General features: G+C 36.2%; 1 protein-coding gene across 2 annotated transcripts in view; it reads right to left on the reverse strand.

Annotated features, from left to right (window-relative positions):
* Window positions 1-1,224: 1,224 nt before the first annotated feature.
* Window positions 1,225-17,789, reverse strand: part of LOC145297713 (uncharacterized) — a 54,513-nt gene continuing 37,948 nt past the window's right edge. For both annotated transcript variants that reach the window (XM_080143920.1, XM_080143921.1), the window contains exon 2: window positions 1,225-1,997. In XM_080143920.1, the coding sequence (XP_080000046.1) occupies window positions 1,352-1,939 (588 nt within the window). In that variant the 5' untranslated portion in view covers window positions 1,940-1,997 and the 3' untranslated portion in view covers window positions 1,225-1,351. The remainder of the gene's footprint in view (window positions 1,998-17,789) is intronic.

Below are 17,789 nucleotides of genomic sequence, written 5' to 3' on the forward strand. Positions count from 1 at the left end.
ATTCGGTAAATTTGTTAACAAGTGGAATGACTCATCAAGAACTTGTTTACGTTGGACTTGAACACAACCATATTGTAGTCATCTGGAAAGCAGGAAAACGGAAGGCAATTCGACAGGCGTGCAGTTCTAAGAAAAAAACTTTGTTCATGGAATCTATGTTTAGGTTTAGGCACAGATAAAGAGTGGGGGGAATTATTGATAGTGTTTTCAGCTAGAAAAGTGTTTCTTGTGAAAGTTTGGCGAGGTGGGGCCATAGATTGAAGCTCAGTCGAACACTTTCCATGAAAATAATGATAAAGCAGAGACAAACTCGCAACATCTCTTCTGTAAGATAGAGGTTGCAGCGAAGAGAAAAGGACATCTCCTATGAGGCTACGAAGTCTATTTTGAACTCTATCAAGGCAGGACAAGTTCTTTCTAGCAGCTCCTGCCCAGATGTGGCAACAGTATTCCATCCTTGGACGTACCTGGCTCTTATATAAATAGAGAATTGCATCAGCAGTGAGATATCTACTGGATCGATAGAAGGACCCCACCATTTTTCCAGCGGCCTTTGCAACAGATTTGATGTACGTGTTCCATTTAAATCAGGAGTAAAAGTCAAGCCCAGAAGCTTGTCAAAACTTGAGGCCTCCCCAAGACGAGAGCCATTCATTTCAATTGATGTCAGATGGGGATCAGAACGTTGATGATGTAAAGATAGAAGCTTGGTTTTAGATGCATTAAAAGTAATCAGCCACTCCTTTCCCCATTGTACAACATGATCAAGATCAGGGGAGAGAGAATCGGAGAGAACTTGGTCATTTACTGTCTTAGATGTGCTACCATAGATGGTAGTGTCATCAGCAAAAATGTCTACGAATGATGTAAGGATGTGATTTGGAAAAGAATTGGGCCCAGGATGGACCACTGAGAGACTCCAGCATTAATACTGTGAGCTTCTGATTTTTGCCCATCAACTACTAATCTTATGAACCTATCAGAGAGAAATGATTTAATAATTGAGAAGACATTACCATCTATATCATAGCTGGAGATATTGGACATTTTAGCAGTAAAGTACAAAAATTACAGGTACCTTGCCCTTGGTAACGTTTTTAGGTGGAGGGGAGTGGGTAGGATACTAAAACTTTTCCTTTTGGGGAGTTACACTTTGCAAGTTAGCATAATTTTTATTCAGTACATGATGGAACAAAGTCGCCCCAAAGAAAACAACACTACAGCTTTATTTTAAAACTTTTACTGAAAAAAAAAAAAATCAATTCGGGTAACTTGATTATGTAGTAGAGCAGACATCTATTCAATGTAGCTGCCTTCAGCCTCAATCACCGCCTCGGGTCTGAAACTGGGGTCATGCTTTTTCCACAAGCGCCGGTAGGAGCTCAGCGATTACCCGACGTATGACAGCGATCAGGCTGGCTTTGGTGTTGTGGGAGGTCATGTTGGTGATGTTCTCAATATATGACCAAACGAAGGAGTTCAGCGGGTTCAGGTTGGGGGAGGAGGGAGGCCAGTGAGAGAAGAGTACAAAGTCGTAGCACTCCTTCTGAAGCCAAGCCTGAGGCTCTTTGGACTTGTGGGCTAGCACCAAGCCCTGCAGCCAAACCCAGGGTCTGTCAGCGGCCACCTGACTGCACAAGGGAATCACCAAACTCTTCAACACATCCAGGTACACTTTGGTGTTGAGTTTCAAGCCAACTTCGAAGATGAGAGATGGCATGATGTGGCCCTTACTTAAAACCACACGAAAGACCATAACCGTGGCTGGAAACTTTATTTTCATCAACCTGGGCACGTCCCTGTTATTTGTGGCAATCCAGCTATGCATATTGAGGGTGCTGGCAATGGTCCTATTGTCATAAGTTGGATCGGTAGAGAACATGAGTTGTAACGGTGAATTTCCGATCTCGCTCGTTGAACATTGTGTCCCTTTCAGCATGATAGAAGGCGTCTATTGTTCTTGGAATTTGTACACAACTGGCCAACTAGTAGATAGTCTGCAACAACAAAAGAAAACCGGTTTTCATTAAAACAGAAATGGAATCACGTCGTCTTTTCTAGAGTGACAATTTTATCGTTATGTGTGTGTGTGTGTGTGTGTGTGTGTGTGTGTGTGTGTGTGTGTGTGTGTGTGTGTGTGTGGTTATTCCCAGGCATGTGTTTCATCCTCTCTACAATTCATCAGCGTGCACAACTAGATATAGTAAATAAATTTTGAAACATGGGTTTAGCGTTGTACCAACTGAGCCAAACTCTCTCTTCCTTTCTTTCTCTCTCTCTCTAAAGACAACTCATAATTTCTTTTTATCGAACCTACTTTTTCAGTTTTTATGGACTATCGTCAATCCAATAAAACATGCCGTTATCTAGGAAATAAACTGATAATACTAGCACATTTATTCATTTAAAAGGTAGTTTTTTTTTTTTTTTTTTTTTTTTTTTTTTTTTCATAATTCATACGTAATACTAAATTGATCCTTACTCGAATGCGTTCAGCATGTCATAATCTCAATAAAGTGTACAATTTTTATAACTACTCCTGACACGGGTGTATTGTAAGATTAAAAAAAAAAAAACGGTACCGTTCAAATAAACTAGAGCTCTACTATATATGGTCTTTTCAAAAAAGAAAAAAATCTTATCTGTAACTTAAACTACACGTTTGCCATTAACTTATCTTCATACGTGCCTATTGTTTCTGGTTAACGCTAAGCGCCCATCGGTTATTTCCACCCCGTAGTTCACACGTCGTCGACATTATCTCAAGCAAGATGGCTGTCGACCAGAAAAACTTTCTGGCCCTGTGCCGACCGCCAGTAAACACATTCAAACTTCTCGCCCGATGCTTCAGATAGAATTCAGATCAAGGAAGAAAAAGAAGGGTGATACTGTGGCGAGGCTAAATTGGCTCAGTATATGGTTGAATGCCCATAGCTACGCGGCGCTATCGAGGGTTGGGAGGGATTGGTGAGGTGCGCCTACAAGTGAGGCCGCGCGATGGATGGATAGAAACGGGGCTGAGAGTCGGGGAATTAGGGAGGGAGGTGTAAGGATTCTGTACAGGCCTGATTCTGTTATCGCATAGGTTGGCCGGAAGAAAAATGTGCCCCACTGAAGGCGTTTGGGTCAATTTGTGAAAGGGGAAAAGTGTGTAGTGTATATTTGCGAAGTGGGGGTGGGGGTGGGGGGTGGAGATAATTTCTGATCTATCGTGCGCATGTTCTCCTCTATCTCTATCACTTTCTCACTCACTATCCGTATCTCTCATTCTCCCCCTCTCTCTCCCTCCCCCCTCTCTCTCTCTCTCTCTCTCTCCCTCTCTCTCTCTCTCTCTCTCTCTCTCTATATATATATATATATATATATATATATATATATATATATATATATATAATATATGAAGCAGAAAACAATATGGCTGACGAGAGCCTAGCAATATTTTCCATTAACTGATCCCCTTTATGTTAGGCTTGAAACCGACGGTACCAATGTTTTTCTGTCCTTCTGCACAGTTTTGAATAAATAAATATTAAGCTCTTAGATTGAATTTTTTTCTTTGTAATCGAGCACTTGGATGTGATTCTTTCCTCAAATATATATATATATATATATATATATATATATATATATATATATATATATATATATATATATATTCACACTGAGGAAGATCGAAGGATCGGTCGAAAATATGTGCTTTTGAAGGAAACATTCTTGTTTTTTTCAAAAGACTTTTTGTATTCCTACACGTCAACACACAGGAAATAATAAATACAGAAAAGATATAAACATTTATATATTTTTCGTATTGATTTTATATATATATATATATATATATATATATATATATATATATATATATATATATACACGGAGAGAGAGAGAGAGAGAGAGAGAGAGAGAGGGGGCGGATTTTGATTTACCTTCGGCAACCGCATAACTCTCTTTTTCCTTATTTTGTCCTTTAGTCCTCATATCGCAGGAGCGATGTTTCTGACAAAGAACGAAGAATTGCTGTTTTCTAGGCTAGAATCTATTTCATATTACACTTATCGTTGGCAACCTTTTGACCTTGAAGTACTATCTTTGAACAGATATTACTTCAAGGTCAAAAAGTTGCTCCTTCGCATGAAGTGGCTTCATGCCTTATCTAGAGCGATTTCGATAAAAAAAAAAGAGATATAAAATGTTATATATATATATGTGTGTGTGTCTGTGAGTATATATGAGTATATATATTGTACGATCGTTTCGGAAACGATGTTCATTTTATTGAAATTGACAATAAGTATTGACAAAAGTTTTGTCCTTTAAAACATAGTCTCCTCATCAGCAAAAATAGGGGGGGGGCAGTTAAAGACACACACAAAAAAAAAAAAAATAGTGTTTTAGCCGTGAGTAAGGCAGATAATACTTTTTTATCTCCATTATAAAATTTGTTTTAAGTTCAGTCAGTCTATTTTTTGCATGTTGTTATATTTTGACAAAATAGAGTAGGGCTGCCGAGTGTCAATTCGATGGCTGTAGGTTCGATCAACATCTAGCCACACTGATGAGTTGTGATACAACGAAACAGTAATGTATGTATGGATTACTATTAAAGCCCCCCCCCTCTTTGTAATTTCATGCTCCGTTTGGCTATTAAGCGAAATTCACTGCGTGTTTGTAAACAAAGCAGCAGTTTGAGCACGGTGCTTATTTAATAGGCACTTGATGAGGGACATTTGTGTGGGCAGCAATTCGTAACCTTGTGGGTAGAGCTGCTGACTTTCAACTCGAAATATAGTCATCTGGCCTTGATGGAGTGGAGGAGACTAAACCTTGCTGCAATTGTTTCAAATGATCTGAAATAACAGCAAGAGGAGACTTGATTCCAAATATTTCTCATATGTTATATCTCCCCTCTTTTGGAAATAGGGTACGATTATGAATATCTCCAGTATCAAATAATCCTTATACACTGTGAAATTTGCTTTATGTATGAAAACCAAAGAGAGGAGATATAACATATGAGAAATATTTGGAATCAAGTCTCCACTTGCTGTTATTTCAGATCATTGAAAATCATAGAACAAGTTTTAGTCTTTTCCTATCCGTCAAGGCTAGAAGTTTTGGGTAAATATCAGATATTTTGTAATTCATATGAAAAATATTTTTAGCACTTTTTTAGAGCCATAAAATGTTTCAATCATAGTCACTTGTTTAAATGACTATGATTGAAACATTTTATGGCTGTAAAACAGTGCAAAAGATGGGCTATGGATGATGGATGATGCCTTTAATGTGCGACCTTAAGGGCAAATGTCACATAGCCTACTACACAATTCAGGCGATTACCTTTCCAACGAGTCTTCATTTGTTAAATTATGATCAATAGTAGCTGAGATTTCAAATATATAAAATTGCCAAAAAAGGGGTATATCTATTTTTAAAAACAATAATCTACAGACATGCATGTTTCGAGGCCATATCTCTCCTCAACGTAGCTTGACTATCTCTGTCTAGAAATCGAACCTCAGACCATAATGTATTACAGTTTGGTGCATTATCCGTTAAGCTATAAAGTCCTAGATAATTTTACTGTTGTTTTATCACTTATAAACTTACTAGCCTAGGGGTCCGGCGTTGGCTGGGTGTTTGGAGGTGTGTGTTGAGCAAAAAAAAAAAAAATGTTAGTAGGCAGGCAGGCTTGAACCCATGACGTGAAGGCAGAAAATAAAGTAAAAGAAAATCTGACGTCTTACCACTACTCCATGATGCGACCAAAAGTTCGGGACGTTAAAATTAGACAAATTCAATCCAACCAATACAATGACTTGCAAAAATGGCTCGCAAAAAAATCGACCCAATACAAATACAACAGGAACGCAATAAACTAGTTAATATTTAGTAGCATAGCCCTTCTGCAGTTTGACAGCCTGCAATCTTTTGAGAATTCCTTGAATTAGACTGCAGCAATACTCCGAGAAAAGAGCATTCCATTTTTCTTTAATTTTTGTCCAAAGTTCTTCCAAATTTGAAATTTTATCATTGTGTAGCTGTTGCTTGATGTAATGCCATACTTTTTTTGATAGGATCGAGGTCTGGAGATTGTGCAGGCCAATTCAAACACGGAATATTATGCTCTTCCATGAACCTCTTGAAATTGGCAGCTGTGTGAATGGGAGCATTATCCTGCATGAAGATGGGATTATCATCCAAATTCCGACCAAAGTAGGGTAGAAAATGCTCAGTCAACATATTAATGTACTTGCAAGCGAACTATAGGCCCTGGACCATTGGTACTAATAATGCCCCACACCAAAACCGAACCTCCACCATCTTGCAGCGTTGAAACTGAGCACATAGGATTAAATTCTTTGTCTTTCCTCTGACGGACGTACTGCCTACCATCACTGCCTAGCCTATTGGACTTGCTTTCATTGCTAAAAAGCACTTTTGACCAATATGAAGAGTCGTGATCTTCATTGCATCTGACAAAGTCCAGACAGCGCTTTCTGTTTTTTTACAGAAATCATTGGCTTGCGTCTTACAACATATCCTCATAAATTAAATTCCTTGAATCTTTTCTTGACAGTAGAAAGAGAGCACTTTTTAACAAGATTGCACTGTTGTTGGATTTGGGGAGCCGTTTCAAATCTATCTCTTAGGCTACAGATCTTCATAGCATCGTCTTCCCTGTTAGAAGTAACTCTAGTACGACCAGATTTAGGGGTATCATGAACACTACCAGTGTTTTGGTGCTTTTACACAGTCTTTCGTACCGTTTTCTCATCGCATTTAATCTGCAGCCGATTTCTCAATTTGATACACGAGAAAGGCGGAGATTAATGAGCTCCTGACGATCACCAAGAGAAAATCATGGCATATGAACTAAATGTTACGTTGTATAACCTGGAACAACAACAATTACAATTTGAGATGCTTTGGTGCCTGTTGGTGGATATTTTAAACTGATTTAGGGGCGATAATTTAAGCTGATTTTAAGCAAATTTGTTGCTGCAGACTTTCTTTTTGCCGCCTCAATTTGAAGTTATTTTTTTTTTAAATTGACGTGAACACTAGAATATTTAAATTAAAAGTCAAATATGAACAGGTAAAATTATTATTGTTATTATAAAAGGCGAATCAAATGAGGTATCAGTTGTTTAAACAGTTACATTAAATTTAGCTTAAATTTGCAGTTTTTGAAAAAATTACATCTGCAGACTTTCTTTTTGCCGCTTGTGTATATATATATATATATATATATATATATATATATATATATATATATATGAGGTACCATCAATATGTTTTCATATGGGCACTTTTATTGATAGTATACACATAAAACTCTGGTCCCTTTCAAAGTAATTTCTTTTGGTTGGAATGCATTTGTTTTACCATTCCAATAACTTCTGGAAGGCCCCATGGAAGTCCTCTTGCGTGAGCGTGTCAATGACCCTCATCAGAGCCTCTTTCATCTCCTCAACTGTCTCATAACGACATCCGCTAAGGTTTTTCTTGAACTTAGGGAATAACCAGAGGTCACAAAGAACAGGATCTGAACTATAGGCAGGGTGAGAAACTTGGTCAAAATGTCTGTGATAAGTATGGAGTTCATTATCCTGGTGGAAATGCTATCGACCTGATTTGAAGCGTGCTGGCCTCGTCTGATAGAATCTCTTCCTGAACTCCCTTAAAACCTTAACATGGCATTCCTGGTTGACTGTTCAGTGGGAACCCAGTGCAGGTAGATCATGCTTGTGCTTTCCAAACAAACAAACAAAAAAAAACAGGATCTCTATATCTTTATGTGTGGATTTGCTTTGTCTGGCCTTCTTGGGTCTGGGGGAGCCAGCATGCTTCCACTGAGAACCTTGTCTCTTGGTCTCTGGGTCATAGCAGTAAATCCAGCTTTCATCGTCGGTCACCAGAGTATCAGAGAGATCTGAATTAATTAGCTCAACCATCTCCCTGCTGTCATGACAACGTCTTTCTTCCTGATCTTCTCTGAGCACCCTTGCGACAAACTTTGCACAAATCTTCCGCATCTTCAGTTCTTTGTGAATAATTGTGTGTACAGATCTCACACTGACATCAAACTGTGTACATATTGTCGCTATAGACACACGATTCTTATCCATGAAAATCTTTATTTGGCCAATCAACTCTGGTGTTTTAACTTCCTTTCTCCTCTCACACCTCTCATCAGCCCTTGTAGACTTCTTGCCTACCTTAAATCTCTTATGTCATGAAAAAACTGATGCTCGATTAATGCTCGATGGTCAAAAAGCAGTCTGAAGCATTCCATACGTTTCTACAGCATTTTTTTCCAAGTTTAAAACATAATTTTATATTTATTTATATCCTTCTTTTAAAGTGTCAACATGTCGAAATTGCATTTTGGAAATTCACCAGCTGTAACGATCAGGCTTTAGTAGCGTGTATTCCAATTCCTGCTGTAGAACCTGAAACTGTAAAAATTGGTCAGTCATCTCATAAGATGTATAGCAATAACATACTAAATTTTCAAGTCTACAACAATTGATATATATATATATATATATATATATATATATATATATATATATATATATATATATGAAATAAAATGGAGGTGGAAGGACCTGGATACTCAACGTTTCGCCCGATTTATGCGGGCTTCTTCAAGAGGGATGGTCATTGACGAGAGAGTCGGAGGATTGGGGCTATATATAATGATGGGGGAGAGCAGCGTGTTTTCCTTATGTAAATTAGATGTCTCCCCCATCATTATATATAGCCCCAATCCTCCGACTCTCTCGTCAATGACCATCCCTCTTGAAGAAGCCCGCATAAATCGGGCGAAACGTTGAGTATCCAGGTCCTTCCACCTCCATTTTATTTCATATCGTCGGATTTAATCCAGCTCAACAATCATAAACTACTTCATTTACTCACATAAATTTAATATACGAAAGTATAGGTTTATGCGTAAACTTTAAGTATTTACTTCAAAAGTGCTCAATATGTAGGTAGAGCTAGTTAGTAATTTATAAAATACATATGGAAGGAAAAGATCTACCTTAAACCACTAACCTAGTTCTAAAATAGATCCTTTGTTTGATAAAATGCATGCCCATTGGCTGACAGGAAGGGGCGCGGTGGATACTAGAAAGCTGATTGGCTAACTAGAAATCCTCAACATATATAAAAACAAGAAGCAACCACAGAATTCGCGCATAAGCCTGACGAATCTTAGAGTGGATGAAACGCAGAATATTCAGTGTAGCTTAATCGCCATATATATTTTATAAATTACTATATATATATATATATATATATATATATATATATATATATAAAATGGGTTAAGAGATTCCAACGAAAGAAAGATGTATATTTAAATAAGGGATCATTGAGAATTATGTTTGGATCATTGTAATAATATTTTTAAGTCATTAAAATCGTTTTTACGCGCGTTTCAGACGTTCTGTGAAGCGTCCTTGTCAGAAATTATTTTCAAATGTGTTGGAAATTGTTGGTGACTACTCCCTTATTTAAATATATATATATATATACATTCATGAGCAAAAAAAAAAAAAAAAATGGGCCAAGAATAAAAGAAGGAAGAAATCGATTTTTCAATATTTTTCCATTAATTTTTTGTTAATTTTTACTGAAACCTTCTATTTTGCATTATTATTATAGCATGTAATAATAAGTGGAAACGTTTATCCTAAAAATGGTAAGACCTCATCTTGGCAAGGATATAAAAAACCGAATTGCAGGATTAAGGCAGTCCAAAATGACTCACTAGCTGATTTTTTTTTATATTTTAAGAAAAGAAAATGTGAAAACATCTCTTTCTGCAATGAAGTGAATTGGTCAAAAGTTCGAAGTCAGAAAAGGAAATCTGGATCTGGTCGCCCTAGAGCATCCACTTTGAAGGACGCCCACAGGCTTAAATTAACTGTTTTGAAGGATCGAAAGAAAACTTATGTTGACCATAGCAAAGAATTCAAAACAGGAGCTGAAAATTTTCTTTCTAGATATACAATATTTAGACGAATGAAAGAAAAGGGATTTTCTTCTAAAAGGTGTGCAAAGAAGCCATTTGTATCTAAGAAGAACATTAATGATAGGAAGAGATTTTTCTCGTGTTATGGCAAGAAAGATACAGACTGGTTCAAGAATGTTTTCTGGTCAGATGAATCAAGATATTGTCTTGTTAGTGATGCGCCTGAACGGTGTATTCGAAGAACTGGAAAAAGATTTTCACCAAGTTGCATAAAAACGACAGTTAAACACAGGAATGGAGGGATAATGGTATTGGGAACTTTTACTTTTACTACCCTATGCGACGAAGGCCATCAACTCCCCATATTTCCTCCTATAACACAGAACAAGCTACGTAACATACAAATATCCGTGCATGAGGTCGCCAAGCTAATCAAGAACCTAGATTCCAGTAAAGCAACTGGCCCTGATGACATCCCAATTATAGTGTTAAAAAAGCTTCAACCAGAACTTGCTCCCATACTTACGAAACTATTTAAGCGCTGCCTTAAGGAGAAGTGCTTTCCAACTCCCTGGAAGACCTCATCAGTTTGCCCTGTATTTAAGAATTCAGGTGATAAGTCATCTCCCTCTCAGTACAGACCAATAAGTCTCCTGTGTGTTATGAGTAAGTTGCTGGAATCCATATTAAATAGAGAAATAGTCAACCACCTCAGCAGGAATAACCTTCTTAGTGACACACAATATGGTTTCCGCTCTGCAAGATCTACCGCAGATGTGCTGATGGTTATATCCCACAGGATTAGTGAATCTCTTGACAAAGGCTTCCTTTCTAGGGCAATTGCTCTTGACATATCAAAAGCCTTCGACAAGGTATGGCATAAGGGTCTACTTCACAAGATTTCCAGCTACGGTATAACCGGAAATGTTTTCTCAATCATTAAATCATTTGTCTCCGATAGGCTCATAAGAGTAGTGATTGATGGACAAAAATCGGAGACCTGCAATATAAATGCTGGAGTCCCTCAGGGGTCAATCCTGGGCCCAACTCTCTTCCTGATCTACATCAATGACCTCTCTAAACATATACTTAAATCATTCGTTGACATCTATGCTGATGACACGACCATCTATGGCAACACATCAAAGGCTGTAAATGACAAAGTTCTCTCTGATTCTCTCTCCTTTGATCTCGAGCGCCTGGTTCAGTGGGGGAAGATGTGGCTGGTTACCTTTAATGCATCCAAAACCAAACTCCTATCCTTACATCATCAACACTCTGATCCCCATCTGGCATCAATTGTGATGGATGGCTCTCGTCTGGGTGAGGCCCCGTGTTTTGACAAGCTTCTGGGTTTGAGCTTTACTCCTGATCTGAAATGGAACACGTACATCAAGCCTGTTGCTATGGTCGCTGGAAAGATGGTGGGATCCTTCTACCGCTCCAGAAGATATCTCACTACTGATGCAATTCTCTATCTATATAAAAGCCAAGTACGGCCAAGGATGGAATACTGTTGCCATATCTGGACAGGAGCTGCTAAAAACAGCCTATCCTGCCTTGACAGAATACAAAATAGACTTTGTGGCTTAGTGGGGGATGCCCTTTTCTCTACCCTGCAACCTCTCTCCCACAGAAGAGACGTTGCGAGTCTATCCTTGTTTTATCGTTATTTCCATAGCAGGTGCTCATCTGAACTCCAATCTCTGATCCTCCCTCGCCAATCTTTCACGAAAAACACCCGTCTAGCTGAATCCACTGTCAAAAATTTCCCCCACTCTATATCTGTGCCTAAATCAAAACGCGGATTCCATGAACAAAGCTTCTTTCTTAGAACTGCACGCCTGTGGAACTCTGTTCCGTCTGCCTGCTTCCAACCGGACTACAACTTGGATGTCTTCAAGTCCAATGTTAACAAATTCCTAATGACCCGCCCCCTTAAGTAAACACTTCATCAAATCTCCACACTAACGTAATGTACTTGCAATAACCCTTATCACTGAGTGGCTTCCGGGCCTTGATAAGTGGTGATCACTGTTTCAGAAGGAGTTGGGGAACTTATATGATGTGAGAAGTCAATCAATGCAAAGGAATACATTTGAATATTATAAACAGGAGTTACCAAGTATCCAGAAGCTGGGAATATCCCAGAACATTATGTTTAAACATGATAATGCCCCTGCACTCACTGCTACAGTCAGAAAGAAATGGTTTTCTGATAATTCAATTGATGTGTTGTTTTGGCCAGGTCAAAGCCCGATTTAAACCCATTTGAGAATATTTGGTCCGTAATATCTCGTGCATTGGCTGGAAGAACTTTTTCAAACAATGATAAACTGTAGGAAGCTGTTCAAAGTGAATGGAATAGCATCTCCTCTTCACAGTGTTCCACTTTGGTTGAGAGCATGTCTAAAAGAATTGATCTTTTAAAGAAATCAAAAGGGAATGTGATTCTATACTAAGCGTTTATTAAACTAAATGTCTTGTTCTGTGTTATTAGTCTAGTCTAAGTTTCCTTGTTCAACTGTTCTTTGTTCAATATAGCTTTTAGTGCAATAAAATGTGTACAATTTGTTTGGCCCATTTTTTTTTTTTTTTTGCTCACGAGTGTACAACAATTTTAAATGGCTGGAGAAAAATAGTCTGGCAACTTATTTAAGGAACTTTGTATATATATATATATATATATATATATATATATATATATATATATATATATAAGTGAACGTGTCTGTGTGTCTGTCTGTGTATCTGTCTGTCTGTGTACATTTCCCTACGGAATAATTCTGTAATTTTTAGCCTACAGACACGAAATTTGATATACAGGGTACTGAGATTTGTGAAAATCTGTGTGATCGTTTTTTGTTTGTTTGTTTTTGCTACGCATACACCTCTAAACACCCGGATGTCTGTCTGTTTGTCTGTGTGTCTGTGTGTATGTACATTTTCTAATGCAATAACTCTGTCAATTTTCAGTCTACAGACTCGAAATTTGATATTACAGGGTACTGAGATTTGGGAAAATCCAGAAATTTGGCTGTTAATGGGTCAAAGTTCAACGATTTGACCTTTGAGAACTCTACTAAACTCCTCCAACACTTTTGGTCTAAACACTTGAAATTTTAGATATAGGTTCCTTGGTCATGGATCTGACTTAATAACTTGATTTAAGCTCAAAACAATAAATTTTAAGGGGTCATAATAGGGATCAAAGTTTTAAAAAATTGACCGTTTGTTTGTTGCTTTTTCTTTTTGTTCAGCATACACCTCCAAACACCCAGGCAACGCTGGGCACCCATGTTAGTATATATATATATATATATATATATATATATATATATATATATATATATATATATATGCTAAACTACCCATGACCCGTTGGGTCAGTATGTTATATTAGCTATGGAATTAATGTATAAGCATGACACTTGTGACGTCAAGAAAATAGTTTTTTGTAACATAACAGAAACATTTCTATGAAAGTATATTAAAATAAAAAAAGATTATATATAGATTTCTATGAGTCGCTCTGTTTATAATTGTTTATTTTTGAAAAAACAAACAAACTTACAGCCATTGAATTATAAGTGGTTTGCCATACTTATAGGTAAATGTGTCCTGAACAGATACCATAATACTTAAAGTTAAATTCAAATTTTGATATATCTTTTAATTTAAACGCGAAAAAAAAAAATTAGGATGATGAAAACGTACACGGTAAAATAATACGTTTTATTGTCACATTGATTATTTATTTGTAATGCAAAAAAAAAAAAATATATATCGTTTTTTTATGTTGGTTGTATAGAAGAAAATGTATGAATGTTTTTTAAGAAAAGTGTATTACAAAATTGAGAATAAATAAAAAAAAATGAAGGCGGTGGGTAAATCGCCGTTGTAAAATGCTCTAATGGTTGTCAACGGGTTAAAGTAGATTTATTTGTAAGAAAATTGCGTTAAAATAACTTAAACGTAATACGGAAATGACCGATGTAAAAAAAAAGCAGAAAGTATTAACAATTGTTTATGTGGATGATTTAAACAAAAAAAACAAACCCACAAACAATTGGGACGCTGAAAACGTACACAGTAAAACAATATGTTTTATTGCCGCGTTGATTATTTATTTGTAACGCAAATTAAAAATTTTTTTTTATTTTTTTATTTATGTTGGTAGTGTAGAAGAAAATGTATGAATATTTTTTAAGAAAATTGTATTAAAAATGGAGAATAAATAAAAAAATAGAAGGTGGTGGGTAAATCGCCATTGTAAAATGCTCTTATGGTTGTCAACAAGTTAAAGTAGATTTATTTGTAAGAAAAATGCGTTAAAATAACGGAAATGACTGATGGAAAAAAAAATGCAGGCAGTATTAACAATTGTTGATTTGCATAATTTAAATGCGGAAAAAAACAACAACAAAAAAAACAATTGGGACACTGAAAACGTACACAGTAAAACAATATGTTTTATTGTCACGTTGATTATTTGTTTATGTACGCAGGCGCAACCGGAAGTCATAAACGGGATTTTGGATTACAACACCCGTTACAAGGTCATTTGAGTTATATATATATATATATATATATATATATATATATATATATATATATATATATGTGTATATATATATATGTATGTATGTATGTATGTATGTGCGTGTGTGTGTTATTTTTATTTTCTTATTTGTTATATTTTTAATATACTTTTTTATAATTAAGGCGAATACCTATATTTTATGCATTCGCGATGATCACATAAAAATTTATATAAAAAAAAATTAAATTAAAATAAGAAAATAAACAAAACTATAACTGTGGACTTTTTATCGGTAGTATTCCTATAACTTCTACGCATTTTCTTAAGGATAACACTTCCTCGACAAAATTTTTCCACTCCGAGTAGAGAGCAGGGAGCCTACCGAATTGCGACTGTGACGCAACCAGTCAAGTCGTCAGAGCCCAGCAGCCGAAAGGTCCCAGCAGGATTTGTTCAAATAGTCCTTTTCAGGGCTAACTACAACAATTTACTATTTGCGAATCAAACAAACTTTTTCAGGACTAAATACCACAAACTACCTATAAGCAGACTAATACTGCTACCCAATACAACCAGCGAACTCTGGCTCATTCGAGCACATTCCCGAGTTTGACAAGATACATCATAGCAGCATTTTTTTTTTTCATTGAAATCATACGATGAATATTTCTACCATTTTTTTGCTAGCGTTTTAAAAATAGGTTAGCGTTTTCACAATAAATCTATCCATCGAGCTATACTCCTATAAATTCGTTTTTCTTTTGTGTGTATTGATATTCATATTAAAAAATCCGTTTTCTATTTATTTAAAAAGAATATACAATTTTTTTATATATGGGTTGTGGAATTGCATTCACTAGCAAAAGATCTAGCTAATTTGCATATTCTTTTAATCATTCATTTTAATTAATTCCATATTAGTTTTTTTCGGTTTTCTTATAGGATGATCATATTTAGTGAATTATTACATGTAATTATATTCATGCAGATATTCTACATGATTTATACTTACATAATATTTGCGTAAAAAGTTTATAGTAGACGCAAAATTGTTTCCATATATATTTATGTATACGCACATATTTTTGTTTAATCTATAAAAGTGAACGTGTCTGTGTCTGTATGTCTGTGTGTGAACATTTTCCTACGAAATAACTCTGTTAATTTTCAGTTTAAAGACTCAAAATTTGATATACAGTGTACTGAGATTTGGAAAAATCTTTGTAATCCGTGTTCGGCCAGAAATTTGGCTGTTAAGGGGCCATTGTTCAACGATTTGACCTTTGAAAACCCTACCAAACTCCTCCAACAATCTTTGGTCTAAACACCTGAAATTTTAGATAGGTTCCTTGGACATGAATCTAACTTAATAATATTATTTGAGCCCAAGACAATAAATGTTAAGGGGTCATAATAAGGTCAAATTTAAAAAAAATTGACCGCTTTTTATGCTCAACATACACATCCAAACACCCGGGCCAACGCCGGTCTGAAATTCTAGTCTATCTATATATATCTATAAAAGTGAAAGTGTCTGTGTATCTGTCTGTCTGTGTATCTGTGTGTCTGTGTGTGTATATTTCCCTACGCAATAACTCTGTCAATTTTTAGTCTACAGACTCGAATTTTGATATACAGGGTACTGAGAGTTGGGAAAATCGATGTGATCGGTTTTCGGCCGGAAATTTGACGATTAAAAGGTCAATGTTCAACGATTTGACCTTTGAGAAGTCTACCAAACTCCTTCGACAATTTTGGGTCCAAACACTTGAAATTTTAGATATAGGTTCCTTGGACATGGATCGAACTTAATAACTTAATTTGAACCCAAAACAATAAATTTTAAGGAGTCTAAATGGGGGTCAAATTTTAAAAAATTGACCACTTTTTTTTTTTTTTTGCACAACATACACCTCCAAATACTCGGACAACGCCGGGCATCCATGCTAGTCTGTATATCTATAAACGTCTGTCTGTGTGTGTATCTTTGTATCTGTGTGTCTCTGTGTGTACATTTCCCTATGCAATAACTCTGTCAATTTTACATCTACAGACTCAAATTTTGATATACAGGGTACTGAGATTTGGGAAAATCGATGTGATCGGTTTTCGGCCAGAAATTTGGCTGTTAATGGGTCAAAGTTAAACGATTTGACCTTTGAGAACACTATCAAACTCCTCTGACAATTTTGGGTCTAAACACTTGAAATTTTAGATATAGGTTCCTTGGACATGGATCTAACTTAATAACTTGGTATTGGTCTAAAAAAAATAAATTTTAAGGGGTCATAATAGGAGTCAAATTTAAAAAAAATAGATTTTTTTTGCTCAACATATACTTCCAAATACTCGGGCAACGCCGGGCACCCATGCAAGTAAATATCTATAGAAGTGAACGTGTCTGTGTATCTGTCTGTCTGTGTGTGTTATCTGTATGTGTACGCAATAATTCTGTCAATTTTCAGTCTACAGACTCGAAATTTGATACACAGGGTACTGAGATTTGGGAAAATCTTTGTGATTGGTTTTCGGCCAGAAATTTGGCTGTTAATGGGTCAAAGTTCAACGATTTGACCTTTGAGAACCCTACCAAACTCTTCCGACAATTTTCGGTCTAAACACTTGAAATTTTAAATATAGGTTTCTTCGACATTGATCTAACTGATTAACTTGATTTGAGCCTAAAACAATAAATGTTAAGGGGTCATAATAGGGGTAAATTTTTTTTAAAACTTGACCTCTGCGGTCTCTACCAAATTACTAAGACACTTTCTGATCTAAACATTTGAAATTTTACATAAAGGGTATTCAGAAATAGGGCAAGCTTTTTCATCGGTTTGGTCGAAAATATTTAGTTTCCAATATATAAATGTATGTATGCATGTATGTTTGCATGTCTGCTCAATACTTTCGACAGAGGAGACAGATTTTCTCAAGATCAGTATCGTTTAGAAGTTCGAGCTTCGCACAACAAATATCGAAAAACTGGCCCAAAAAATTAATATCTTCACCTTAAACTAGGCATTTTTTTACAGGGGGGGGGGTCGCTTTTTTCGCCGATATTTTTGAAAGTCATCCTCTTCTTTTCGATTGTCTAGCCTTAATTTTAAAAAATGTCGCTTACGGTTTGGCGGTGGTCGTAACAGCATAGACGTCAGAGTTTTTTTCGTTCTTTTCCTACTTTGCGGTACAGGTTCGAGCCTGCCTTCCTACTACCACTTTTTTTTTTCTTTTGCTCAACATATACATCCAAACACCCGG

Source organism: Euprymna scolopes, chromosome 18 (assembly GCF_053919585.1).
Source record: "Euprymna scolopes isolate OS-2025 chromosome 18, ASM5391958v1, whole genome shotgun sequence".
Classification (NCBI taxonomy): domain Eukaryota; kingdom Metazoa; phylum Mollusca; class Cephalopoda; order Sepiida; family Sepiolidae; genus Euprymna; species Euprymna scolopes.